This window comes from Mandrillus leucophaeus, unplaced genomic scaffold, assembly GCF_000951045.1.
Source record: "Mandrillus leucophaeus isolate KB7577 unplaced genomic scaffold, Mleu.le_1.0 Scaffold360, whole genome shotgun sequence".
NCBI classification, from domain to species: Eukaryota; Metazoa; Chordata; class Mammalia; order Primates; family Cercopithecidae; genus Mandrillus; species Mandrillus leucophaeus.
The window spans coordinates 3,401,920-3,429,881 of NW_012103810.1; the positions used below are offsets into that span (position 1 = coordinate 3,401,920).

The 27,962-nt window shown below is 40.2% G+C and overlaps 1 protein-coding gene across 2 annotated transcripts in view; it reads right to left on the bottom strand.

Moving 5' to 3' along the window:
- ACER3 (alkaline ceramidase 3) overlaps positions 1-25,491 on the bottom strand; it is a 73,142-nt gene extending 47,651 nt beyond the window's left edge. Inside the window, exons 1-4 of one of the 2 annotated variants that reach the window (XM_011989743.1) lie at positions 25,473-25,491; positions 23,600-23,652; positions 12,111-12,163; positions 3,471-3,552 (exon numbers count right to left, since the gene is read on the bottom strand). In XM_011989743.1, the coding sequence (XP_011845133.1) occupies positions 3,471-3,552; positions 12,111-12,163; positions 23,600-23,644 (180 nt within the window). In that variant the 5' untranslated portion in view covers positions 23,645-23,652; positions 25,473-25,491. Of the gene's footprint in view, positions 1-3,470; positions 3,553-12,110; positions 12,164-23,432; positions 23,558-23,599; positions 23,653-25,472 lie in introns of those variants that run through there. The other variant, XM_011989742.1, reaches the window with a different exon arrangement.
- Positions 25,492-27,962: the final 2,471 nt, after the last annotated feature.

The window sequence follows — 27,962 nt, forward strand, 5'->3', positions numbered from 1 at the left end:
CGTGTGGCTATTTTTTTTGTATTTTTAGTAGAGACGGGGTTTCACCGTGTTAGCCAGGATGGTCTCGATCTCCTGACCTCGTGATCCACCCGCCTTGGCCTCCCAAAGTGCTGGGATTACAGGTGTGAGTCACCGCGCCCGGCCTTAAAGACATTTTTTAAAGCAAATAATTATGGAGTCCTTCCTATGTGTTAGGTATTGATTTTCACAACTAACATAAAATATATACTATTTTCTTCATTTAACAGATAAAGGGAACTAAGGCTGAGAGAGATTAAGTAATTTGCAAGGTCCCAAAGTTTTTAAGTAACCTGGATCCAAACTTAAATCTGACTTCAAAGTCTGTCTCTCTCACCAATTCTCTATATAAACTTGATTGGCCAGGCAAGTCACTGACAATCTCTAGACTTGATTCTCTTCTTTCATATCATAACAAGACTTCATTTCACCTCTGAAATTCTACAATTCTTTCATGATTAACCAGTATGTAGTTGATATGGTTTGGCTGTATGCCCACCGAAAATCTCATCTTGAATTGTAATTTGAATTGTAATCCCTGCGTGTTGGGGAAGGGACTTTGTGGGAGGTGAACAGATCATGGGGGTGGTTCTCCCATGCCCTATGCTGTTCTCATCATAGTGAGTGAGTTCTCATGAGATCTGATGATTTTATAAGGAGCTTCTTCCCCCTTCACTCTGCACTTCTTTCTCCTGCCACCATGCGAAGAAGGATGTGTTTGCTTCACCTTCCACGATGATTGTTAAGTTTCCGGAGGTCTCCCCAGCCGTGCGGAACTGTGAGTCAATTAAACTTCTTTCCTTTATAAATTATCCAGTCTTGGGTATTTCTTTATAGCAGCATGAGAATGGACTAATACAGTAGTTTAGGCAAAGTAATGTGGAAACGAGTAAATAGTGCATATGTGCCCTTTCAGCCTCCTATTCAACATCTCAGCTAACTGAAATCTAGCTTCTGCCTCCATCAATTTACTACTGACAGCATCCTCATTAAGGTTACCTGGTCTTCCAAATGAAAATTTCTATTAGCTCTCAATCTTCATTGTACTCATCCTTTCAGAGGCAACTGTTCTTCCATTTTTCGCTTCTAGAAATCTTTGTACTCCATGACATCAGGCTCTCTTAGCTTTCTTACATCCCTGATTGCTTGTTCTCAGTCTCTTTTGCTAGCTCTATTTCTTCCACCTAGTCCTCAAATGTAAGTATTTCATTAGGTTGTACTTCTAGTCTTTGTCTGTTTTGAGACAGGGTCTCACTCTGTCATCCAGGCCAGAGTGCAGTGGCACAATCATGGCTCACTGAAGCCTTGACCTCCTGGGCTGAAGTGATCCTCTCACCTCAGCTTCCTGAGTAGCTGGGACTACAGGTGCATGCCATCATATCCAGCTAATTTTAAAAAAATGTTTTTTAGAGACAAAGTCTCACTATGTTGCCCAGCTGGTCTTGAACTCCTGGGCTTAAGCAGTCCTCCCATCATGGCCTCCCAAAGTGCTGGGATTACAGGTGTGAGCCACTGTGCCTGGCCCCTTTGTCATCTTAATGGCCCATGCTACTTTTTCAGGTCATCTATTCTCACATTTTTGTACTAACTATACCCTGACAATTCTCAAATCTACATCTTTAGTCCAGCCTAACTGTTAAGCCTCAGATGTCAGTAATGTCAGGCACCTCAATCTTAACACATTTCATATTGAATTTATCTCTACCCCTACCCCATGGTGCAAACCTACTCATTATCTATCCTGTAAAAGCTGTTCATCCTCCAAGTTTCCTGTTTTGATTAAAGACATACTATCTATCCTGACAACCAGACCAGGAGTCATTCTAGACAACTCATTTTTACTCTACTTTCACCCCCTCTACTATGACGTGGGTCACATATCCTGCAGTTTGTTATTTATGACTGTTTCTTTTCAACCCCACAGCTATATTACTTTCACCTAAGTCTCATATCTTACTAAAGCAAATACAAAAGTCCCTGGGTCTAGCCTCATACTCCTGTAATCCAGCCTCCATAACCACAGCAATCTTTCTAAAACACATATCTGATTACATCTTCCCTTTAAACCAGTAATTGGCTCCACACTACCTTTTTCTTTTCTTTTCTTTTCGAGACAGAGTCTCACTCTGTCGCCTAGGCTGCAGTGGAGTGGCAAGATCTCAGCTCACAGCAGCCTCTGCCTCCTGGGTTCAAGCAATTCTCCCACCTCAGCCTCCTGAGTAGGTGGGATTACAGGGGCATGCCACCATGCCCGGCTAATTTTTCCATTTTTAGTAGAGACAGGGTTTCACCATATTGGCCAGGCTGGTCATGAACTCCTGACCTCAAGGTGATCCACCAGCTTCGGCCTCCCAAAGTGCTGGGATTACAGGAGTGAGCCACCATGCCTAACTGCTCCACACTACTTCGAGGATAAAAATTTGAACTCTTAAACAAAGCGTACAAGGGTATTTATAATCTGACGTCTGTCTAATTCACTAGACTCATTCACTGCTCTTCAATTACCATATGTTCCAGCCATATTAAATCTTGCCCAATTCTACCAGTGGTGTTGATTTAATGAGACAATAAAGATAAAGTACATGGTTACAATATCTGGCATAAAGTAAGTGATTAAAAATGGTAGTTCACTATGTTGTTTCAAAGTTCTCTGCCTATGAACAAACAATACTGCTATCTACAAATGCTTCACCACACTCTTGCCCAGGGGCCTGATGAGCTCCTAATCATCAGCTAAATTCTAGTTCAGGTGCCTCCTCTTGAAAGCTTTCCTTGACCCATGCATGAAGCCTTGATTGAACCTCCTTTATCTCATCACCATAGAAGTAGTTTTTACCCCTATTATTACAGTTATTATCTTTTGATGAATTCTTTGTGTACATGCCTAAAATCTCTAATAGAATGAGCTCCTCACAGATAGCAACTGCTTTTTTTTTTTTATCATTTCTGTATTTCTAGTGCCTGACATGGTAAGTTTTCAATAAATGTTTTTTGAAATAAATATTTTCATAATATAAAATGCAATTTACTTGAGGAAAAAAAGCATTAATGTAGGATTAGAAGTGACTAGCTATCTCAACTTACTAGGGAAAAGTTAACCATTGAAACAGTCACATTAGGACCAATGGAGCAGAGCCAATCTCTCATTTTTAACAAATAGGAGCTAATATGTCCATCTATGAGAAAAATTAATTTTTCCCTATTGCTACTAATATTTGCTTTTTTCTTTTCCCCTTTAAAAACTAAACAGAGTTTTAAAAGTATTTCAATTACAGTGAGAAGTAACATTTAAACAGGGAACAAGGGAGCAATATTTGTCAGTGTGATATTCTCGTTTTGTTTAGCAAGATTGCAGTTTGACAGCATGAAGCAAATACTGGAAGTAAAATATGCCAAACTCTATAAATGGTGAATTTACATGCTTAATCTGTTAGAAACAAAATATGACTTACTGTGGTTACTATTAAACTGAATAGAACTAAGGTAAAAAGCAGATGGTAGTTTACTGAGTTCTTGATCTTGAAACATTCAAACCTTGAAAAAAAGAGAAAGAAACTTTTAAAAGAATATATAAGTAGGAACATAAATAGAATGCTGCTTTACCACTTGCCTGTATCTCTCGATGATCGAGTGATACCCATCATTTCTTTCCACTCGTAGTCTTAGAAAACCTGCACTGCCTATTATCCTCTAAGAGGCTGGAAGGAGTAGGAGTAGACATATGACTTAAGCTGGGACAATGAAAGGCTCTTGCCTGAAAGTCTGGAGTTTGGGAGGGAGAGACTGAATCAATTCAGTATAGAGAGTCAGCTGGGCGCGGTGACCCACGCCTGTAATCCTAGTACTTCCGTAGGCCAATGCAGGAGGATCACTTGAGCGCAAGAGTTTGAGACCAGCCTGGGCAACAAATTGAGACCCTGTCTCTACAAAAAATAAAATAATTAATGGGCATGGTGGTGCATGCCTGTAGTCCCAGCTACTCGGGAGGCTAAGGTGGGAGGAGAGCTTGAGTCTGGGAGATAGAGGGTCTGGATGACAGAGCAAGACCCTGTCTCAAAAAAAAAAAAAAAAAGTCTAGAGAGTCAAAGTCATATGGACTCAAGGTCTGAGGCTGATATTTGGGGGCAGCCAAATTGAATGAAGAAGTAGATGAATGAGCAGAAGTAATCTGCAGGAAGTGAAAAATATAGCAGATACAAAGAAGTGAAGCCATGTGGAGAGGAAGGAATGGCAAAAAGAAGGAAGGGGGAAGAACCTGCCCTTCTAGTTCTAGTAAGGTGGGGCTGTACTTCCTGCTATTGGGTCCCATATAATTTCCTCATATCCTTACAATAAATAAATAATCTCTCCTAATTCAAGCTAGCTTGAATAGGTTTCTATATCTTGCAACTAATGATTCCTAAGGAACATTATTGGAGAAAATACCAGTCTATTATAATTGTCTCTTTCCTTATCCATCTCCTCAACTAGCCTGAGAATTCCTTGTGTGCAGGAATAAATTTTATTTTTTTCATATATCTAGCACAAAGATAATGCTTAACACATACGAGGTATCTGGTAAATATGCAAATATGAACAGACAATTGGCCATCAGTGAGTATCCAATCCAACCTTTGAGGACTGTGACTTGGTATAGGCAGCAAGAGTGTTCTCTCAGTTTACTATTGGCTGTGGGAATTGGACCAACTCTTATTTTCTTGTCTGTAAGGAAAGGTGGTTAGAAGAGGCACTTTCTAAGATCTCTTTTACCTTTAAATTTTGCGACTTGGATAATGATGAAAATATTAGGTGAAGTATTAGTTTTTACTTTTAAACTCTATTATTCCAAATTTTAAAGCAAGTTATCTATTAAGAAACCAAGGTCTTTAGGAGGCCTGGCTTGTATTTATTACCATGGTTATTTCACTTTATTACATATAGTCACTTTCTTATCTGTCCCCTTCCTCAGACAATGAGTTCCTTGACTCTGTATATACAGAGTCTAGGATCATGCCTAAAATAAAGGAGGTTTTCCAGTACATGTTTCACAAATGAACAAGCACACAGAAGGCAAGACAGATTTAAAAATCATTAGAGGCCGGGTGCGGTGGCTCACGCCTGTAATTCCAGCACTTTGGGAGACTGAGGCGGGAAGATTGCTTGAGGTCAGGAGTTTGAGACCAACCTGGGCAACATGGCGAAATCCCGTCTCTACAAAAATTCAAAAATTAGCCGGGCATGGTGGAGCACACTTGTAGTCCCAGCTACTTGGGAGGCTAGGTAGGAGGATGACTTGAGCCTGGGATGAGGAGGTTGCAGTGAGCCAAGATCATGCCAATGCACTCCAGCCTGGGTGAGAGCCAGACCTCATATCAAAAAAGAAAAAAAGCAATACTATTGAAAATAGCATCCTACCCATGAAAAACAGAGGGTTAAATTTCACAAAGATCTATTCACTTAAAATCACAAAACGTCACTGAGATAAATTAAAGGAACCTAAATAAATGGAGAAATATACCACAGTCATGGTTTGGGAGACTTAGTATTGTTAAGATAGTAATTTTCCTCAAGCTGGTCTATAGAGTCGAAGAAATTACAGTCAATCTTCCAGCAGACTATTTTGTAAAAATTGACAAGCTGACTCTAAAATTTATGTGGAAATGCAAAGGGCCTAAAATTTCCAAAGCTACACAGAAAAAGAACAAAACTGGAGGACTTACTCAGTAACTGACTTCAAGATTTACAATAAAGCTACAGTAACTACACAGTATGAGGATACACACAGTGATCAATAAAACAGAATCGAGAAAAATGTCAAGATAATTTAATGCAGAAAGAATAATCTCAAAGATGGTTCTGGAACAACCAGATACTGGTAAAAAAAAAAATATGATCTTTGACAAAACTAACTCAAAATGGATCATGGACCTAAATGTAAAATAAAGTTGTAAAACTTCTAGAAAAAATAAACAAATAAACAAAATATCTTTGATCCTGGGAAGGCAAAGATCTATTAGGACACAAAAACACTATTCATAAACATTTAAAAAATAAATTGGATTTCATAACAATTTAAAACTTCTGTTCTCCAAGAGACATTAATTGAGAAGACAATTCACAGACTGGAAAAAATACTTAAAATACAAATATCTGACAGTACTTGAACCCAAAATACATAAAGAATTTTTACAATTTAAAAAGAAAAAAAAGCTAGTTTATAAAAATGGGGGCTGGGTGTAGTGGCTCATGCCTGTAATCCCAGCACTTTGGGAGGCCGAGGCAGGCAGATCACAAGGTCAAGAGATTGACACCATCCTGGCCAACATGGTGAAACCCCGTCTCTACTAAAAATACAAAAATTAGCTGGGGGTGGTGGTGGGCACCTGTTGTCCCAGCTACTTGGGAGGCTGAGGCAGAAGAATCACTTGAACCCGGGAGGCGGAGCTTGCAGTGAACTGAGATCATGCCACTGCACTCCAGAATGGCAACAGAGCGAGACTCCATCTCAAAAAAAAAAAAAAAGGAAAAAGGTTTGAATGGATAGTTCTCAATATAACATATACAAATGGACGATTAGAATATAAAAAGATGCACATCATTAGTCACTAAGACAATACAAATTAAAACACCACAGAGATAGTATATCATACTCACTAGAATGACCAAAATAAAAAAGACTGATAATACCAAGTCTTGGCAAGGATATGGAGCAAATGGAATTTTCATATATTGCCAGTAGAACCATAATAAGGTGCAATTAAATTGAAAAACAGTTTGGCAGTTTCCTATAAAGTAACACATATACTTACCATACAACACAGAAATTCCACTTCTAGTTATATAACCAAGAGAAATGAAGTCATATATCCATACAAAGACTTGTTAACAGGTGTACATAGTCCTTTTATTCATAGTAGCCCCAAACTGGCAACAACCTTAATGTTCAACATTGGTAAACAGTATAAAATAGACTACTACTAATGATGTATGTAACAACATAGATGAATGTATTCATCAGAAGTAATTGGCAAATTAGTGCCCTCAAAAAATATTACACTGAATAAAAGAAGCTAGTTACAAAAGAGTACATATGGTATAATTTCTTTTATATAAAATTCCAGAGCAGACAAACTAATCTATAACTATAGAAAGGAGATCAGTGGTGGTCTGGAGGCCAGGGTAGGGGTCAGTATTAACTGTAATGGGTCAGAAAAGAATGTTCTAAAGTGATAGAAATGTTCTGTTTCTCTTTCTTGCCATAAGGGTAATGGGTACATACGAGTATACATTTGTCAAGACTCATCAAACCATACACTTAAACTGAGTGCATTTAATTCCATGTAAACTATGTGTCAATACAGTGGATTAAAAATTATTTCACCCCTTTCATTGCCTTCTATGTGTCACTTACAGCGTACTACAGCAGGGTCTTTCTGAATGGGGGAATATGAGCGTAAACAGATACTGCAGAAGATTGCCGAGGAAAGATTAGAATCAAGAGACATACTTTTTGAGAAACAAAAGCTTTGCCAATAAGTTTGTTTTTATAAACAATTAAATCATTTATTTTAATCTTCATGGGGAATTTATAAGTACTATAACCTCCACTTTTACAAATGAAGGAACAAAGATTAAGTGACTTAAGCTCATTCAGTTACTAAATATCAGAGCTGAAAATTGAACTACAGTATCAGTATCCTTGTCTTCTAAGTAATATCTGCTGTTCCCTAGCATTAAAACTGTTTTTTCTTTCTTTCCCTCTTTCTTTCTTTCCTTCCTTTTTTTTTTTTTTGAGACAGGGTCTTGCTCTATCCCCTAGACTAGAGTGCAGTGGTGGCACAATCATAGCTCATTGCAACCTCGACCTCCTGGGGCTCAGGCAATCCTCCTGCCTTAGCCTCCTGTGTAGCTGGGACCACAGGTGTGCACCATCATGTGAGCTAATTGTTTAATTTTTTTGTAGTGACAGGGTCTCACTATACTGCCCAGGCTGGTCTTGAACTCCTGGGCTCAAGCAATACTCCTGCCTTGGCCTTCCAAAGTGCTGTTATTACAGATGTGAGCAACTGTGCCCGGCTCCTAGCACTAATACTTAAGAGTTCCTTGTACCCATTATATGATGGTTATCTGATTCAATATAGTCATAATTGCTAGCTCAAGAATATCTTCTCCTAAAGAAATATAAACATCAGAATAGTTTTTAAAATATGTTATTAAAGGAGTTTACCTTATTTTTTTAGAACAAGGTGATAAACTATGGATCAAGGCCAATCTCTTGGCCTGAGCCTGTTTTTTTGTTAGTTTGGTATTGTTTTTTGTTTTTCTTGAGACAGGGTCTCCCTCTGTTGCCCAGGCTGAAGTGCAGTGGCACAATCATGGTTCACTGCAGCCTCAACCTCCTGGGCCCACGTGATTCTCCCACCTCAGCCTCCCAAGTAGCTGGGATTATAGGCATACACTACCATGCCTGGCTAATTTTTTAATTTTTGTAGAGATGAGGCCTCCGTATGTTGCCTAGGCTTATCTTGAACTCCTGGGCTCAAGCGATCCTCCCACCTTGGCCTCCAAAAGTGTTGGGATTACATGTGTGAGCACTGTGCCCAGCTAAACCTGTTTTTTAAAATAAAATTTTACTGGAACAAATGAGTCATATTCATTTATTTACATATTATATGTGGCAGCTTCCAAGCTACAGCAGCAGAGTTGAAGAGCTGCAACAGAGACTCCTGTCCCACAAAGCCTAAAATATTTACCATCTGGCCCTTTACAGAAAAAGTTTTCTGATCCCCGTTCTACATCTTTTTTTTATGGGGGGACAGGGTCTCACTCTGTCACCCAAGCTAGAGTGTAGTGGTGCCATCTCAGCTCACTGCAGCCTCTGCCTCCTGGATTCAAGCGATTCTCCCACCTCAGCCTCTCAAGTAGCTGGGACTACAGACACACATCACCACACCTGGTTAATTTTTTGTATTTTTACTAGAGACAGGTTTTCACCATGTTGGCCAGGTTGCTGTTCTATATCTTCGTACCTAACTTCGAAATAGGGCTTGATGCCATATGGGTCATAGCAGCTAGATGGGCATTCTTACTTTTATTGTTTCTAGATAAAGATCAGTCTTAGTAAAGGTAAGAGCCAATAGTGATATAGTTGGTTATAGCTAACTAAAAATAAAAGAAAAAAAACCTTTCAATTACTTTAGTGTATACCATTAACTTTGAGAGAGGTATCAGGAAGTAGAAGTCAGATATGAACTGCTTTAAATTGTGGCTCCACCACTTAAAAGTGTCTCAGGATCCTTAGGGTGTTGCTTTTCTAGCTGGAAACCTCTGTGGCTGGTGGCACCTTTGCCAGAGTTTTGTTCTGGCCCACTGGGCTCATTCTGCCCACTCGGTCTGGCAGGCTGCACTTGGCTCATGCTAACAGCCTGGATCCCATGCCTGCTAAGGGGAAGCCAGACATGGAGCAGTGAGAGGTGTGTGAATGGGCAAGCTTGGGGTCTGATCACTGTGCACAGCCAGGCACACTGGCTGTTGTAGCAGGGCGGGCAGCTTCAGAAGCCAGCAAAGGCACTGTCTCCATGTAAGCCTGTGGTTTGATCAGATACACCATAAGCATCTTCCACTGTGGGCACCCACATCTGGACAAGGGGAATGCTTGGTGCCTGGAAACTTGGAGATGCCAGAAACCACCAAGCCCCAAAAAGGGTGTCACAGCCCTGGCTCACAGAGCCCCTAGGTCTGGGCTCTCCGAAGCGCCACGGCTCTTCTCTCCTTCTCATCGCCTGCAACGTGGCAAGTGTGGGAGAGGGATATGTTTCAGCCCTGTTTGTGTTACATCTCTTTCAGTCCACCATTTGGCAGGTCCTCAGTTCTTGTCCTGCATCCAGGAAGAATGAGGTATGTGGACAACTGAAGGATAAGCAAGGTGGAGAGGAGCTTTATTGAGTGACAGAACAGTTCTTGGGAGACCCAAAGTGGGTAGCTCCTATCTGCAGGCAGGTCATCCCAACGAATGTCCAGCTCTCAGTGGAGAGGAGACCCAGAGTGGGTAGCTCCTATCCACAGGTGGATTCTCCAGTCATCTGTGTGAGTCTGGCTGGGTCTGGGGTTTTTATGGGCTTAGAAGGGAGGAAGTGAGTTCTGACTGATCCATAGACGGCCATGGGAGGGCTCGGAAAAAGCACTATAAGTTATCACTGTGGGCCACAGACTCCACCTGTAACTGACAGCCTGGCCTCCAGGCTTCAGGCCGTCCCCGGCTTGAAGGCATAGCTTCACTGGGGACTGCCCCTTGCTGCCCAGGAGCCTGTCTGCCTCCTGCCGCCATCAATGTATGGCCCAATTGCCCAGGCTGTTCTTGCAGAGGGGTGCCTGCAGGCCCATGCCAAGCTGCCCTCGTTCCCCACCTCGGCCTCCCTCCAATGCTTGTTGGTGCCCAAAGTCCAGAGGGGGCTGAGGTGGCAGGGGGCTGGCATGTCAGCACCACCCCAAGCACATGCACACCTTGCCAGGTTATGATAGCACCTGGCCTTGGTCACAGCTTTGCTCTGTCCTGGAGTGGGTGCTGGGAGCGGAGAGAGGCCAGGCAGTGGGAGCAGGCACTTTCAAGCCTGCAGGGGCAAGGGGCTTCCTGGAACTCCAAGAGCACAGGGATGCCCAGGTCCAGAGCTGTGGCTGGGCAGCTGCAGCTGTGCCCAGGAGTGTGGGGCTCCTGCCCCACTGACTCAGTAGGGGACGGGGTTCCCACCTGTTTCCTGCCCCCGCCAGCTCTGCCTCCCCTGCTGCAGCCAGCATCTTTGCAGTGGCTGCTCTAACTGGGCTGCTGCTGCCCTCAAAAGCCTTGTTACTAGGGCCTGACTCAGCCATGTGGGTCCCTACATAAGCTAGTAATTTTTTTCCCCTCCAAACACATATTCTTAACATACTTGTCCAACGTTTAAAGAAGGCTGATGCTGCAGGATAATGGGTGAAGGCGGCTTTCCTCTCATGTTCCCAGTGACTTAGCTAGAGCCCAAACCTGCATACCCTAACTTACTCAAATAGAAGACCTATAGCTAACCTCACCCACCCTCCTTAGAAGGCACATTATTTGATCATGCAGTACAGGAAGGGTCCCACTTCCACACTTCTTCCACATACCCAGGCAGCCTATCAAAGTGTTCTCCCAACCTCTCCTTGAGAGGAATTATGATCATTGTAATTTTCTCCATCATGATATATTTCCAGGGATATTTCAGTGTTCCTTAGAGACTGTTTACCTGGACAGTGGCCTGGCTGGTATGCTTTTAAATCAAGCTCTGTTTTTGTCCATAGACAAGTTACTACATTTCTCTGTGCTTTACTTCCTTGTCTATAAAATGGGGACAATACCCATTTATCTTGCATAGTTGTTGAGAATTAGAGATGGCATTATACAGTGCCTAGCACAGTACAAAGTAGATAAATATTGGCATTTATTAATGTTACTATCATAATCATTTTTATCTTACAAGATTGATTTTTTCCCTGACATTCAGAAAATGCAAATTAACTTGATAATAAAGTAAACAGAATATAATACAGTAAGAGAACTTTGGATTGGGAATGGCCTGTAAACTGTTTCCATATTTGTAAATAATCAATCAAAATAAGTATATTCTTGAGAGCATTTAGTCTACCTTAGAATAAGAAAACAAGTGTCTATTTAAAAGATAACTTCAAACAAAAAGGAGATTAAGTTGACACGATCACTATACAACTAGAAGTGTACCTCACTTTTCTGGTAAGCTTCTTGTTAAACTATATTGTAGAATACAGAAACTTTATCTGAAAACTTTTATGGCATAATATGAAAATCTTTATCTAAATTTGTACACATTATTCACTTGGGAAAGGCAAATTATGTAATTTAAGCTATTTAGATTCTATCTAAATTGGCTACAGGGTTTTGAGATCACAAAAGTTAATAAACAACATTATTATAACTTCCCAGAAATTATACTCTATTTAAAATTTATAATCTTCTACACTATTATAATATTCTAGTAAAATAAATGTATCAGTTATATTAATTCACTATGAGGTAAATATAAATTTTTAAATATATCAAACAATGAAATTTTAAAAGTACTTACATGCAGTACACAAATATGCAACAGCTGTATATCATTGGGAGTTCATCCAGTAGCTGTAAGAAACAAAGAAAGATAACAGGCTTGAATATCATGGAGCAGCAATTATTATGCAAATCAAAATAAGATATCAAAATGATTAAGATTTTCAGCTCTTAGATTAGGTACAGAGGCTCACACCTGTAATCCCAGCACTCTGGGAGGCCAAGGTTGGAAGATCGCTTGAACTTGGGAGTTTGAGATCGGCCAGAGTAACACAGTAATACCCTGTCTCTACAAAAACTTTAAAAAAAAAAAAATGAGCAGGGCATGGTAGTGGCATGTGCCTGTAGTCCCAGCTACTTGGGAGGCTGAGGCAAAAGATCGCTTGAGCCTGAGAGGTCGAGGCTGCAGTGAGCCATGATTGCACCACTGTACTCCAGCCGGGCAACACAGCAAGATCCTGTCTCAAAAAAACAAACAAACAAAAAAAGGTTTCAGCTCTTATTTCATTTCTTTTACTAATTCTTTTTATGTATTTATCATCAAATTTACTCTGAGTATGTGTGTGTAGTTTACTGTTTTTGAACAAACAAGGTTATTATCCAAGTGTCCTAATGTACATACCTAAGCAGGGTACCTGACTCACTATTCCTGGAGGGCAGGCTTGTCATTGCGCTGCTCATATCATCTGGTATTACAAACTATGATATTGCACCTCCAGAAAAAAATGATGTCCATCATCTGTAGGTCCATAGGTCCTATCAGTATTCTTTTGCATTTCCATCCTTCCTATATCACCTTAAATGGATAAAGTGACTACTAACATACATAAGAAGAGGTATTAATGGCCAGGGAAATAATTTTATTAATCCAACTAAAGTATATCTTTGAGAAATAACATTTACTATTATTATTAGCAGTGATAATAATAGTAGTAATAATAATTACAGCCATTATGTGTTAAACTGCAAACTAGACACTAAGCTAGGTGTTGTAGATACCAATCTTACAGAGTTTATTTATCACTAGATATACATTTAATTAATTCTTTAATTAATAAAATGTCCACTATGTGCCAAGTAATGTGTTAAGAGCTGAGGATACAATTATAAGACACAGTTACTGCCTTCAAGGAGTTCACATTCTAATTAGAGGTTAAGGGAATGAAAGCATAGAGTAAGGATTCCAACAAAAGGAGCACACAAAAGCCAAAGAAAATGATGGCAGGAATGAAATGAAATGGGGTGGTGAAGAAAGGCATTCTAGGAAGTAGGAAGAGAGCTTATGTAAAGTGAATGATGTATTCTGGTAAATTATCAGAATTATGAAAATAATAGCATTTGTGCAAGTTAACTATTTTTAGTCATTATTTATTTATTTATTTATTTTTGAGACAGAGTCTTGCTCTGTCACCCAGGCTGGAGTGCAATGGCACGATCTCAGCTTGAATGAGGTCTGTGGATTACATGTAGTAATAAATCAATGTTAATTATTGATTTTGTTGGTAGTATTGTGGTTATGTAGGTGAGTTTTTTTTTTTTAAGACATAACTTACATACCATAAAATTCACCCCTTTTTTTTCCACCCCTTCATACAACAGTAAAAATTTATATCCCTTCCCTCCTTCACTAATTAAGTTTCAACAATGTTCGGCTTTCAGTTCTTCACATTTCTTTCCTACCACAAGACCTTTGCATATGCTGTTTCTTCTACTTAAGCTTCTCCTCTTCCCCCAGTCCCCCTTTACCTTAATCACTTCTGGATATTTTTCAGGTTTCATTGTATGTGCCACTCTTTCACCCTAAGGATCCTGAGATACTTTTAAGTGGTGGAGCCACAATTTAAAGCAGTTCATATCTGACTTCTACTTCCTAATACCTCTCTCAAAGTTAATGGTACACACTAAAGTAATTGAAAGATTTTTTTCTTTTTAGTAAGCTATAACCAACTATATCACTGATAGCTGTTACTTTTACTAAGACTGATCTTTATCCAGAAACAATAAAAGTAAGAATGCCACCTAGCTGCTATGACCCATATGGTGTCAAGCCCTATTTCAAAGTTAAGTAAGAAGATGTAGAACAGCAGCCTGGCCAACATGGTGAAAACCTGTTCCATCTACCTTTTTGCAGAAATTGACAAGCTGATCCTAAAATTCATATGAAAATGCAAGGGACCCAGAGTAGCTAAAACAATCTCAATAAAGAACAACAAACTTGGAATACTCACACTCTCCAATTTCAAAACTTACTACAAATCTGCAGTAATCAAGGCTATGTGGTAATAGCATAAGAATAGATATATAAGTCAATAGAATAGAATTGAGAGCTGATAAAATCACACATTTATGACCAGTTGATTTTCAGTCAGAGTGTTAAGACAACTTAATAAGGAAAGAACAGTCTTTTCAACAAATGGTTTTGGGACAATTAGATATCCAAGTACTAAAGAATGAAGCCAGACCCCTACCTCACACCACATAAATAATTAACTCAAAATTGACCAAGACCTAAATGTAAGACCTATACTCTTAGACAAAAACACAGATAGAAATCTTCACGACCTTGGATTAGGCAATAGTTTTTTAGCTATGATACCAAAAACATAAGCAACAAAAGGAAAAAAAACACACACACACACAGATAAAATGCACTTCAGTAGAACTGAAAACTTTTTTTTTGCATCAAAGGACACTACTAAGAAAGTGAAAAGATGCGACAGGCCATCCATGCTCTAAGCCTGGCAAGGGTCTGCTTGCCTGTGTCCCACATGGTAGAACTCGGCATCTGTAGGGGGCCTGCTAGGGGCAGGAAGGGAGTAGCACCCAACCCTGAGCTGGGTGCTCATGCTTCCCTGGAGCTGGGTGGAGGAGCTGAGGGTGTGGACAGGCATGAGGTATGGACATGTCCGTCCCTTTGAGGACCAAGATCATGACCACCACAGAGCGAGCACCCCCGGGGTTCTCAGATAAAAAGTCTGACAGCCACCGAGGCTCACCAGGCTACTGCAGCAGTCCCAGCAGAAGCAGGGCCAGGCTGAAGCAGTGACACCACAGACTTCGGGCATAGGGGGTATCTCAAGGCTGCTATAACAAGTCACCATAAACGCAGTGATGCAAAATGGCACAAGCTGATGACAGTTGTGGAGGTCAGAAGTCCAGAATGGCTCTCACCAGGCTGAAATCAAGGGGCCAACTTCAGGGGAATCTGTTTCCTGCCTTTCCTGGTTTGAGAGGCCCCATCATGGCTGTCACCTGGGCAGCTGCTCTGCTCCACAGGCCTGGCCTCACTTATGGGGCTTCAAGAACAGTGCCTAGATCGTCTGAGAGCCTGTGGCATCACTGTCATGACAAAGGAACATTTGGGATGCACTGGAAGCCCAGAAGTCCAGAGATGGAGATAGGAACCATCAGTTACTATGGGGCACCTTGGGGGTCCCACACACACCACTGTGGGTGTCAGACCCTCAGATTGTTGCCACTTTGGGAAGGGGTCAGCAGTTTGCAAAGGACTCTGGACAGCAGTAGGGAGCAGCAATGACACAAGGGTTCCCCCCCAACCCCTGACACTGTTCAGACCTTCACCCCCGGCACATGGAGGAGGTGTCGTGCCCCTGCTTCAGGAAGCCTCGAGGGAGACACATGCACCCTCAGAATTCCCAGTTGGGGGCTCCTCACTGGAGGGCACTGGCAGAAACTGGTGTCAGAAAACAGCAGCACAGAGCGGATCTGGAACAGATCAGGGTATCACAGAAAAGATGCTTCATAAGATGTGTTTTGATGAGGATATTTAAATAAGTGTAATTTAATTGATGTTAAAAAAAAAAAAAAGAAAGTGAAAAGAAAAGTCACAGAAGAAAATAGTTGCAAATCATATCTGTATCCAGAGGCTAGTATGTAGAATATAGAATACAGAAAGAAGTCTTACAACTCAATAAGAAAAATACAACTACAGCTATTTTAACAATAGGTAAAGGATATCAGTAGACATTTCTACTATGAAGATATACAAATGGTGTCAATAAGCACATGAAAAGATGTTTAACATTAGTCATTAAGGAAATGCAAATCAAAGTCACAATGGGAGAAACTACTTCATACCCACAAGATGGCTATACTAAAAAGATAAACAGTAACAAGTATTGGCAATGATATGGAGAAGCTGCTGGTGGGGATGTAAATGGTGCAGCCACTTTGAAAAACAGCCTGGCAGCTCCTCAAAAGGTTAAATGACCCAGCAATTCCACTCCTAAGTATTGGTCTAAGAAAACTGAAAACATACATCCACAATGAGGGAAACTAAAAATATTTCACCCCCAAATATATTTCTTTCATATATTTTGGGACAGCGATTCAGAGGGACTAGAAACCAAAGAACAGCTAAAAAGCTGTCTTTTCTAGAGGAGATGTGCATCTGTAGAGGAAATAAAGTCAAGTAAATAACAGATGCAAACAGGCTTTCTTTGAACCACCCTCCACCCCTTCATCTGGATCTAGGAAAGATTAACTGAGAATCTGACACCTTTAAAGGTCTGACAGAAATATTTACCAAAGGCTACCATCTGTTCTTTCTGAGAGCTGCTACCCATGAAGTTTCATCCATATAACAAGGCTGCCTTTGCTAGCCAGGCCTTTCCTCTTCTCTCCCTCTTATAACCTGTCTTGCTACCATAACCTGTTTTGCCAGGCTCCAAGCCCCTATTCTTTGTGTGACCTCAAGATGGTATAAAAGTATCAATCTTCTGACCATTTGAGTTTTTCATATTTTGTATGCCATGCCCATACACATGTTAATAAGACCTGTATGCCCTTTTTCTTGTTAATCAATCAATCATCGTTTTTTTTTTTTTTTTTTTAGATGGAGTCTTGCTCTATCACCAGGAGGAGTGCAGTGGTGCAATCTTGGCTCACTGCAATCTCTGCCTCCTGGGTTCAAGTGATTCTCCTGCCTCAGCCTCCCCAGTAGCTGGGACTGCGGGCGCATGCCACCACACCCAGCTAATGTTTATATTTTTAGTAGGGACAGGGTTCCACCATGTTGGCCAGGATGGTCTTGATCTCTTGACCTCATGATCTACCCACCTCGGCCTCCCAAAGTGCTGGGATTACAGGCATGAGCCATCGTGCTTGGCCTATCAGTTTGTTTTATAGACTCAAATCATTGAGCCTTTGGGGAAAAACGTAAACTTTCCTACAACACAACTTGTACACAAAAGTTCACAGCAACATTATTCATAATACTTAAAACATGGGAACAACCTAAATTTCCATTAATTGATAAGTGGATAAATGAATGTGGTATATCCATACAATGTAATATTATTTAGGTAAAAAAATTAAGTACTTCTTGCTACAGCATGGATGAACTGTGTGAAAACATGCTAAGTTAAAGAAACCAGACATAAAAGGCCACACATTATATGATTCCATTGATATGAAATGTCCAGAATGGGCAAATCTATACAGGAAGACAGTGATTGTCAGGGGTCGTTGGAGGGAGTAATAGGGAGTGGCTGCTAATGGGCATGGTTTTCTCTTTGGGATGATGAAATGTTGTGGGATTAGATAGTGGCAATGGCTCCACAATCTGTGAACATACATAAAACTACTGACTTGTACACTTCAAAAGGGTGAATTTTTACTGTTGTATGATGGGGTGAAAAAAAAGGGTGAACTTTATGGTATATAAGTTATACCTTAAAAAAGAAAACTCACCTACATATCTACAATACTACCAACAAAATCAATAATTAACATTTATTTATTACTACACATAATCTGCAGACCTCATTCAAGTTTAAGTGCCTCAATATCATAAATACAAACATGAACACACACACACACGTACACTGTATTTAGTTGTCAGGTCTTTTTATCTCCTTTTATCTAGAACACTTCATCAGTCTTTGAATTTTATGACTATCATACTTTTGAAGATGATAGGCCAGATGTTTTATATAATGTCCTTCAATTTGGTTTTGTCTGATGTTTTCATAATATTAAATTTAGATTACACATCTTTGGCAAGAGTATCAGAGAAGTAATGATATTTTTCTTGTTACTGCATCCTACTAGGTGGCATATGTAAACCAAAAATAAAGTTCTAAGCCCTCCAACTGACTAGATGGACAGCTCTTGGCCAAGGGGACCCCAGAGAAACATGAAAACTGAATTTTTAGCCATGATGAAAGGAGGTCCAACATGCCTTGTTACAATCCTCACCCTTTTGGAGTTTAGGCATAACTGCCCAGGATTAAGGTTAAAACAGAGATCATAAGACTGACAAAACAGATTTTGGCAATAAACAGTCATTACCAAATTATAATCATGGTAAGAGGTGCAAGGTAGCCATGCAAGCTAAGAGTTAAGTTACACCCTGCAAACCATAAGATCTTATTAAACAGGTTTCTTTCCTTAACCCGCTATAATGTGGCTTACTTTTCAACCTGACTTTAGTATAGCATCACATGACAAGGAAATCAAAGGAACCCCTGAGACTGTATTGTCCTGAGATAGGAATAATATAGGGTGGAGAAGAAATTCCAGGCAGCAATTTCCTATGACTTAGAGTCTTTGGGCTGGTAAGATCCTGAAAAACAGGGTGTGAACCAAGCTGGCTAAGACCGATTGGATCCAACATGTCACTGGATTTGACCTAGGTTTCACCTAGGACCTCATTATGTGCTCATTAACATACTAAATCACAAACCCAGCAGCATGCTGAAACAGGTCAGGGTCACTGGTCTCGTTGTCTAATGTGTTATCCAAGCTCGTAGTCTCACAACCAAGAAAATTAAGGAGTATGGACACAAAGAATCAGGTTGGAGCAAAATTTTAATAAGCAAAAGAAGAAAAGCTGAATTCAAAAGCTTTCATAAGAAACTGCTCTCATGTCTGTGTTTGAGGAATTTATCTATAAAACTGTGTGCATAACTCCCCTTTATCTATGTAGTTATGGGTATGTCTCTAGATAAGCATTAAATGAATTTTTTTTGTTTGTATAATTGTGGGTTTGTTTAAAGTAAGCCCTCCTCCTCCCTGTGCAAGTTTCCATGGAGCTCACTGTGTACATGTCTGAAAGGGGGAGGACACTTCCTGGGTGCTCGCTAATCATACAAAGAACAAAGGGCTTCTATGTTGGACTTTTCCTGCCTTGCCTGCTTATCTGTGGCTTATCTGTGCAGGTGCACTGTAGCTGAGATTTTTTCAGGCAGGCACCTTATACAGTCTGAGTTTTTCTCCAAGCTGCACTATCTTGCCTGTAGCTGTTGATTTTTCCAGCAGGCAGCTTTTCTGAGGACCAGCCTTAACTGTTTACCTAATTTTTCCTTTTCTTCTCCCTCACTATGACAGTTCCAGGAATACCTATATTTGATATAAAAATGGGTGGCACCACAGTTCTGATGAATCTCTACCTTTTCCCAGGAATTTTCATGAATATTCCATTCCTTGGTTAGAGAAACACATAAAGGTAGCAGCCCCAAACCCCACTGCATGACATTCTCTCAAGTACATCTACACTCCTTTTTCTTACCTTTTTTCTTTGCAATAAATTTCTTTACTTTTATTATTTTTCGACTTGTCCTTGAATTCATTCTTGTGACGGTATCAAGAGCCTAGACATTGGCTAGGATAGAGGTCCACTGGTGTTTGGGGACTTCCCCCAGTCCACCAGTATCACACCATGCCATGGTCACTAATACTGGCTCAGAATAAGCCTTTAAAAAATATTTGACAGGCTGGGCGCAGTGGCTCACGCCTGTAATCCCAGCTCTTTGGGAGGCCAGGCGGGTGGATCACCTTAGGTCAGGAGTTCAAGACCAGCTTGGCCAATGTGGTGAAACCCCGTCTCTACTAAAAATACAAAAATTAGCGAGGTGTGGTGGCGGGCGCCTATAACCCCAGCTACTCAGGAGGCTCAGGCAGGAGAATGGCTTGAACCTGGGAGGCAGAGGTTGCAGTGAGCCGAGATCACGCCACTGCACTCCAGTGTCGCTCTGGGCAACAGAGTGAGACTCCATCTCAAAAAAAAAAATAATAAGCCGGGCATGGTGGTGCACGCCTGTAACCCTAGCTACTCGGGAGGCTGAGGCAGGAGAATCACTTGAACCTGGGAGGCAGAGGTTACCATAAGCCAAGATCGCACCACTGCATGCCAGCCTAAGCGACAAAGGCGAAACTCCATCTCAAAAAATAATAATAATAAAAATTAAAAATAATAATATAAAATAAAAATATTTGACAAGGTTTAGTTTTTCCATTAACACATATAATTTTGATTTGTCCCATTAGTGATGATTAGGTTGCTTGATTAAGGTGTTTCCCACTAGGCTTCTCCACTGTAAAGGTATTCTTTCTCCTCTTTTTAAGTACTTGGTGGAAAGGTACTTTGAAACTATATAAATATACTCTTCAACATCAAACTTTTTCTTCATTTATTTATACTCATGCATTATTTCATTTAATACATCATTTATTATCTTAGAATGGACTCAGATTTCCCATATTACTCATCGGGTTATAACTATTATAACCTGTTACCATTTATTTTGATGCTCAAATTGTCCCAGATTTGGCCAGCAGGAACCCCTTCAGGTTGGCTTCAGTGTCCTTTTGACATATTCCCATAATTTTTTAAGCCTTTCCATTTTTTCTGGCATAAAAAGATGATCTAGGCTGATATTGTCCTTTTTTTTTTTTCTGCCCCAGCCCTTGGAATCAGCCCTGGTTCCTTTTAAAGAATGATTTTTAGAAAACAAGATCTGGATGCTAGATATATTCTTTGGCTTTGAAGTTCCCCATTCCCAGATCCTCTCATGGACAGAGCTTGAGAATGTATGTACATATGTGTGTATTAAAATATTTAAGTATGTATACATATATACAAAATACATATGCATATCACATATTTTCATATCTATATGTCTATTACATATGTATGTATTGAACATATGAGTTTGCACTGTTAACTCCAATTTCAATTTGTCACCACAGAGTTCATTCTAGTTTTCATCTTTTCCATGTTTGCGACTTTGTTCTCTAACAGTAAGAAACCTGGCTCCCATTCTCCTTAGTATATTTATTTGATTAATTACCCTGTATGCAACATGGCTTCCATTGCTACGTCTCCTTTTCCCAAGCAATGCCCTTCTCACTCAATTTAGGCTCCAACACTAGGTGCTGGGCTGCTGCTGCACCTCCACTTAGAAGGCCTCTCGACTCTGCTTATGCTCTCAGATCCTACAGTGGGCCACTCTGCCATGTAGAAGTCACCCTCACCTTCCCAGGGTACCAAAACATGGCACAAAGCTGTCCCCACTATGTGGCACTCTCCCCATCCCACTCAGATTCCAACCACATGTCAAATGACCTCCCCAGTGTGTGAGGACACCCTCCTTATTCTGCACTGAGCTGTCCCCTTTGCATGGATACTTCTTCAACCCTGGTCTCTAATACCCTGTCCCTGGGCTGCCTTGATGTGCAAATACCCTCTTCACTCCTAATTAGGCTCTGACACCCTACACTGGACTATCCCCCTATGTTGACACTCTCTTTAACTGGCTCAGGTCCCAGTGTTCTGTGATGGATAGTCCCCACCCCATGTGGCTATCCTATAAGCCACACTCAGGTTTTGACACTCCAATGTGGCTACTGAGCACTTGAAATAAGCCTAATCTTAACTAAAAATATATTGCAGGTATAAAATATAACCAGATTTAAGAATACGAAATACTTTATTCATAATTTTTTATATTGATTACATATATATAATATTTTAGATATACTGGGTTAAATAAAATATATTATTATTATTATTCGAGACGGAGTCTCGCTCTGTCGTCAGGCTGGAGTGCAATGGCGCGATCTTGGCTCAGTGCGATTTCTGCCTCCCAGGTTCAAGAGATTCTCCTGCCTCAGCTTCCCGGGTAGCTGGGATTACAGACGCACACCACCACACCCAGCTAATTTTTGTATTTTTAGTAGAGACGGGGTTTCACCATGTTGGCCAGGATGGTCTCGATCTCCTGACCTCGTGATCCACCCACCTTGGCCTCTCAAAGTGCTGGGATTACAGGCGTGAGCCACCATGCCTGGCCAAATAAAATATACTATTATTTTCACCCATTTCTGTGTAGTTTTTTTCAATGTAGCTACTAGAAAAATTTAAATTACAAATGTAGCTCAGATTTTATTTGTTCTACTGTTCTAGAAGTTTCTGGATTAGTGATGGGAAATCAAGAGATCAAAAGACTAAGGACTTGACGACATATATGCCCTCCTCTGAGTAAGGATGGAAACTAAAAATCCTTGGCTAGCTCTGCAGGGGTGTCCAATCTTTTGGCTTCCCAGAGTCACACATAAAATTAACACTAATGGCCGGGTGCGGTGGCTCATGCCTGTAATCCCAGCATTTTGGGAGGCTGAGGCAGGCGGATCACCCGAGGTCAGGAGTTCGAGACCAGCCTGGCCAACATGGTGAAACCCCATCTCTACTAAAAATCCAAAAAATTAGCCGGGCTTGGTGGTGGGTGCATGTAGTCCTAGCTACTTGGGAGGCTGAGGCAGGAGAATTGCTTGAACCTGACAGGCAGAGGTTGCAATGAGCCGAGATCGCACCACTGCACTCCAGCCTGGGCAATAAGAGCAAAACTTCGACTCAAAAAAATGAAAAATAAAAATAAAAATAGGCCGGGTGCGGTGGCTCAAACCTCTAATCCCAGCACTTTGGGAGGCCGAGACGGGCAGATCACGAGGTCAGGAGATCGAGACCATCCTGGCTAACACGGTGAAACCCCGTCTCTACTAAAAAAAAAAAAAACTAGCCGGGCGAGGTGGCGGGCACCTGTAGTCCCAGCTACTCGGGAGGCTGAGGCAGGAGAATGGCGTAAACCCGGGAGGCAGAGCTTGCAGTGAGTCGAGATCCGGCCACTGCACTCCAGCCTGGGCGACAGAGCTAGACTCCGTCTCAAAAAAAATAAATAAAATAAATAAATAAATTAATTAATAAATTGCAAAAAGACCTCATAATGTTTTTAGAAAGTTTACAAATTTGTGTTGGGCTGCATTCAAAGCCATCCTGGGTCACATGTGGCTCACAGGTTGGACAAGCTTGCTCTAAAGTCTTGCTACCTAGAGAGACTCAGACCATTCAAATGGATGCCATAGAAACATGAAAGAATGCAGGTATCTCAGAATAAGAATGTATTGTTCTGGTGAACTGATTGTGTCTTTTTAAGATGTCCCCATGTGACTGCTCTCTAATGCTGCTCTCAATTGTATATGCCTGCACAGAGATGGTCAAAAAGCCCTATACTATTTATACTTGTTTTCTTTATGGACTCACCTGCTTATTTCTTTACTTCACTTAGTTTGGATCCTCAGACTTGAAGTAAAAAAAACTCCAGAGATTACAAATCCCATCTTTTAGCCATAGTTATGTGCTTTTTTCTCAAATCTGAAGTACTTCTGAATTAAGAGAAATAAGCATTTGTCAATTTCATCATTACTAACCTGCATTTCATATTTCAGAGTCATGTGGAAGCACCAGGATCCCATTCCTACCACTGAAATTAAACAAATGAAACAAAATTAGCATGAAATTCTTTGTGCGTGGCCAGAGTGACCTGAGAAGACAATAAGACATTTCAAAGCATTGAGTTAAGGATAATGAAGTTTATAAAATCTAGTGGCAAGATATAGCTGACTCTTGAGTAAGTGCTATCATTGATGAAATTTTGGTGTAGAAAAGAAGTACTATGTAAGTTCTCTTAAATTCCCTCCTACTAAGTGACTTACTAGACTAACAATATTCCATTGTTTCTGTAAAATGTATTATCTGATGCTCAGGATAAGTTTTAATGCACGTAGCTGGTTAGCTACTCCTTTGCACTTCTGTCCCAAATGGCTAAGGTATATGCTTAGTAAGAGCTGGTCAGTTTGTTCCTGAACTTGTTGATGCCATTGTGTTTGCTTATCAAAACTATGACTGCAAAAAGAGTTGTTGCTTCTCCAAGAACTATTTAAAATGCTTAAAGTAGACTCAATAAAAATGAGTTGCTGGCCAGGCGCGGTGGCTTGCGCCTGTAATCCCAGCACTTTGGGAGGTTGAGGCGGGTGGACCACGTGAGGTCAGGAGTTTAAGACCAGCCTGGCCAACATGGCGAAACCTCGTCCCTACTAAAAATTTAAAAATTAGCTGGGCGTGGTGGCAGGCCCCTGTAATACCAGCTACTTGGGAGGCTGAGGTAAGAGAATCGTTTGAACCCAGAAGAAGGAGGTTGCAGTGAGCTGAGACTGTGCCACTGCACTCCAGCCTGGGCAACAAGAGCAAAACTCCGTCTCAAAAAAAAAACAAAAGGTGGAACGCATGAACTGGACACTCGAGCAAGCAGCTACTGACTACGTAAAAAAAAAAAAAAAAAAAAAAAAAGGTGCTAATAAAAATCATTGTTGAATTAGTTGTGGTTGGATATCTGTTACAGACTGGGAAAATAGTAAAAATCTAAAAAGATTCTGTAGGCAGGGCACAGTGGCTCAGGCTTGTAATCCCAGCACTTTGGGAGGCTAAGGCCTGAGGATCACTGGAAGTCAGGAGTTCAAGACCAGCCTGGGCAACACAGTGAGACTTTATCTCTATTAATACATAAAATAATAATAATAAAATTAAAAAATAAAAAGATTCTGTGTTCATGTCCTAAGTTCTTCCCAAGTGCCTCCATTTTAAATGAACTATTTTCATTTTAGGGTTTTATAAAATGTTTGGTTTTTAAAGCAAAAAAGAGTAAGTAGAACTAAAATTAGGGTCTCTCATTCAATGGTCATGCCGTATGTTAAATAATTGTCAAAGATTATATACAACAAAAATAAAACCTCAGGCCCAGCGCAGTGGTTCACACCTGTAATCCCAGCACTTTGGAGGCCGAGGCAGACAGATCACCTGAGGTCAGGAGTTCGAGATCAGCCTGATCAACATGGTGAAACCCCATCTCTACTAAAAATACAAAAATTAGCCAGGCATGGTGATACACACCTGTAGTCCCAGCTACTTGGGAGGCTGAGGCAGGAGGATTGCTTAAACCTGGGAAATGGAGGTTGCAGTGAGCTGAGATTGTGCCACTGCACTCCAGCCTGGGTGATAGAGTGAGACTCCATCTCAAAAATAAAAAAACAAAAATTAATACAAATTAAAAATTAAACTTCATGTATATATGTAGTCAATAATTCTGTGCTTCAATATATCAAAGGTTTAATATCCAAAATTTAAAAAATTCTATGCTTCAACTTAAAAAAATTAACTGACCAAGTATCAGCCCCTATGACATCTAATAAAGCTTTTTTCTCTGATTCAGTTTAGTTCAGAATTTACTGAGTGCATCCTATTTGCCAAATTCAGTTATATAGAAGCTGAGGTACAAAGATAAGATCCAGTCATTGGCCTTAATGAAACATATAGTCTAATGGAAGAGACAGGCAGATAAACAGACAGTGCCTGTACATGGAGATATGCGTTGAGTACCATGGAAGCACAGAGAAGGAACGCTTGTGAAGGAAATCCAAGAATGCAAGAATGATGGTACAGATTAAACTTAAGGATACATAGGACTTAGCCCAACAAATGTAGTAAGTAGGGGTGTCATTAAATAACTTGTATGACACCACCTGAGAAAAATTTCAAACTATATGTTATTCTTGCCTTTAAAAAAGTCACTATATAGATTGTAATTTTTATTCCTCAAAATGAAATGAGGGAAATAAGATAGTTATTGCACTCATCTCATTAGAGAAATAAGGAAGTGGGGTGGTTCGTGTCTCTTTTCCCAAAAAAGTAATTAGAAGGTACAAAGGTAGGTAAATTATTCAATGTAAAAGGAAAAAAATAAAAACCTTTAAGTTATTTAAAGTCACACAATAACAATATATTATGAAGTAAAAAAAAAAAGTGAGATGGGATGATTATTCATCTTGGTAGAATGGCCACTTTATCATGCCTTACTCAAGGACTGTTTTAATCAAAACGTTTTCAAAGTGTTCTCTTGATACTGTTAAATTATATAGCATTAAAGGTCTGATTTTTTCCCCCTGCTTTTGCTCACAGAGCCATTAAACGTCTGACTTTTTAGAGATCTCTACAATTTATTTCCTTTCAACAATCTGGGTAACACATAAAAAAGTATTCTGATAGAAAACTATTCTGGTGGCTACTCAGAGGTTTCAAATTGCTTTCAGGAAAGGGTAGCACTAGGTTTATTCCTCTTTTTCTTTGTTATTTTCTATTCTTTTAAAAAAAGTACTCTCCTGCAACTGACATTTCCAGACATTTAGAGTCCAAAAACATGTAACAGAACAGCATTTTTATTTTGCTCCTTTAAAGCAAACCACCAAGTTTTGCTGAAGTTTATCAGGTTTCTTGAGATACAATTCACATAAAATTAATTCAAAGTATAGAACTGAATTGTTTTCAGTATATTCAGACTTGTGCAAACATCACCTCAAGCTAATTTTAGAACATTTTCATCACCCCTAAAAGAAAGCCTATACCCATTAGCAATCATTTTCCATTTTCTCTCAACCTCTCCAGCCCTGGGCAATCAATCTACTTTGTCTCTACAGATTTGCCTACTGGGGACATTACATCTAAGTGGAATCATATATCATGTAGTCTTTTATGTCTAGCTTCTCTCCCTTAAGCAGAATGGTTCCAAGGTTCATTTATGTCAACACATGCATCAGTGATTCATCCTTTTTATGGATGAATAATAATATTCCATTATATGAACATACCATATTTTACTTATCCATTCATCAGGTGATGGACATTGCTATGTACTGAATGTTTGTATGCCCACCTCCCCCACTCCCCAGTTCATATGTTGAAGCTCTAACTCCTAATGTGATGGTATCTGGAGGTGAGACCTTTGGGAGTTAATTAGGTTTAGATGAGGTCATGTAGGGGTGGGGTCCCCAGGATGGGATTAGTGCCCTTATAAGAGGAAGATACTGAAGCTTGCTTCTTCTCTTTCCACAGCACAAACAGAGGGAAGGCCATGTGAGACACAGCAAGAAAGTGACAGTCTGCAAGCTAGGAAGGAGACGTTTTTTGGTTTTGGTTCCTCACCAGGAACCAAATTAAATGCTACCTTGATCTTGGACTTCCAAGCCGCTAGAACTGTGAGAAATAAATGCGTGTTGTTTAAGCCACCCAGTCTATGGTATTTTGTTATGGCAGCCCGAGCTAAAAAATACATTTAGGTTGTTTCTACATTTACACTATTATGAATAGTGCTGCTGTGAACACTCATATACAAGTTTTTATGTGGACATATTTTTTTATTTCATTCATTCATATACACTTTGGAGTGAAATTTCTGGGTCACATGGTTTAGTATTTTGAGGAAGTGTTTTTCAGAGTGTCTGTACCATCTTATATTCCTATCAGCAATATACTAATTTCTCCACATCTTGCCAATATTTATCACTGGCTGTCTTTGTGATTACAGCCATCCTAGTGGATGTGAAGTGGTATTTCATTATGATTTTGATAAGTATTTACTTAACGAGGACCCCATTTGTTTTCAATAAATATCTACTGTGTACTTAATGCTCCAAGCATTTCCGCTGGGATAAGTGAGTGTACAAGAGGAATATGGTTCCTGTCTCAGAACTTTAAACAAACCATTAAAAATACAAAAAGGGGGCCAGGTATGGTGAGTCACACCTATAATCCCAGGACTTTGGGAGGCCAAGGTGGGTAGATCCTTTGAGCTCAGGAGTTTGAGACCAGCCTGGGCAACACAGAGAAACTTTGTCTCTACAAAGCATACAGAAGGTTAACTGGGCGTGATGGCATAGTCCTGTAGTCACAGCTACTTGGGAG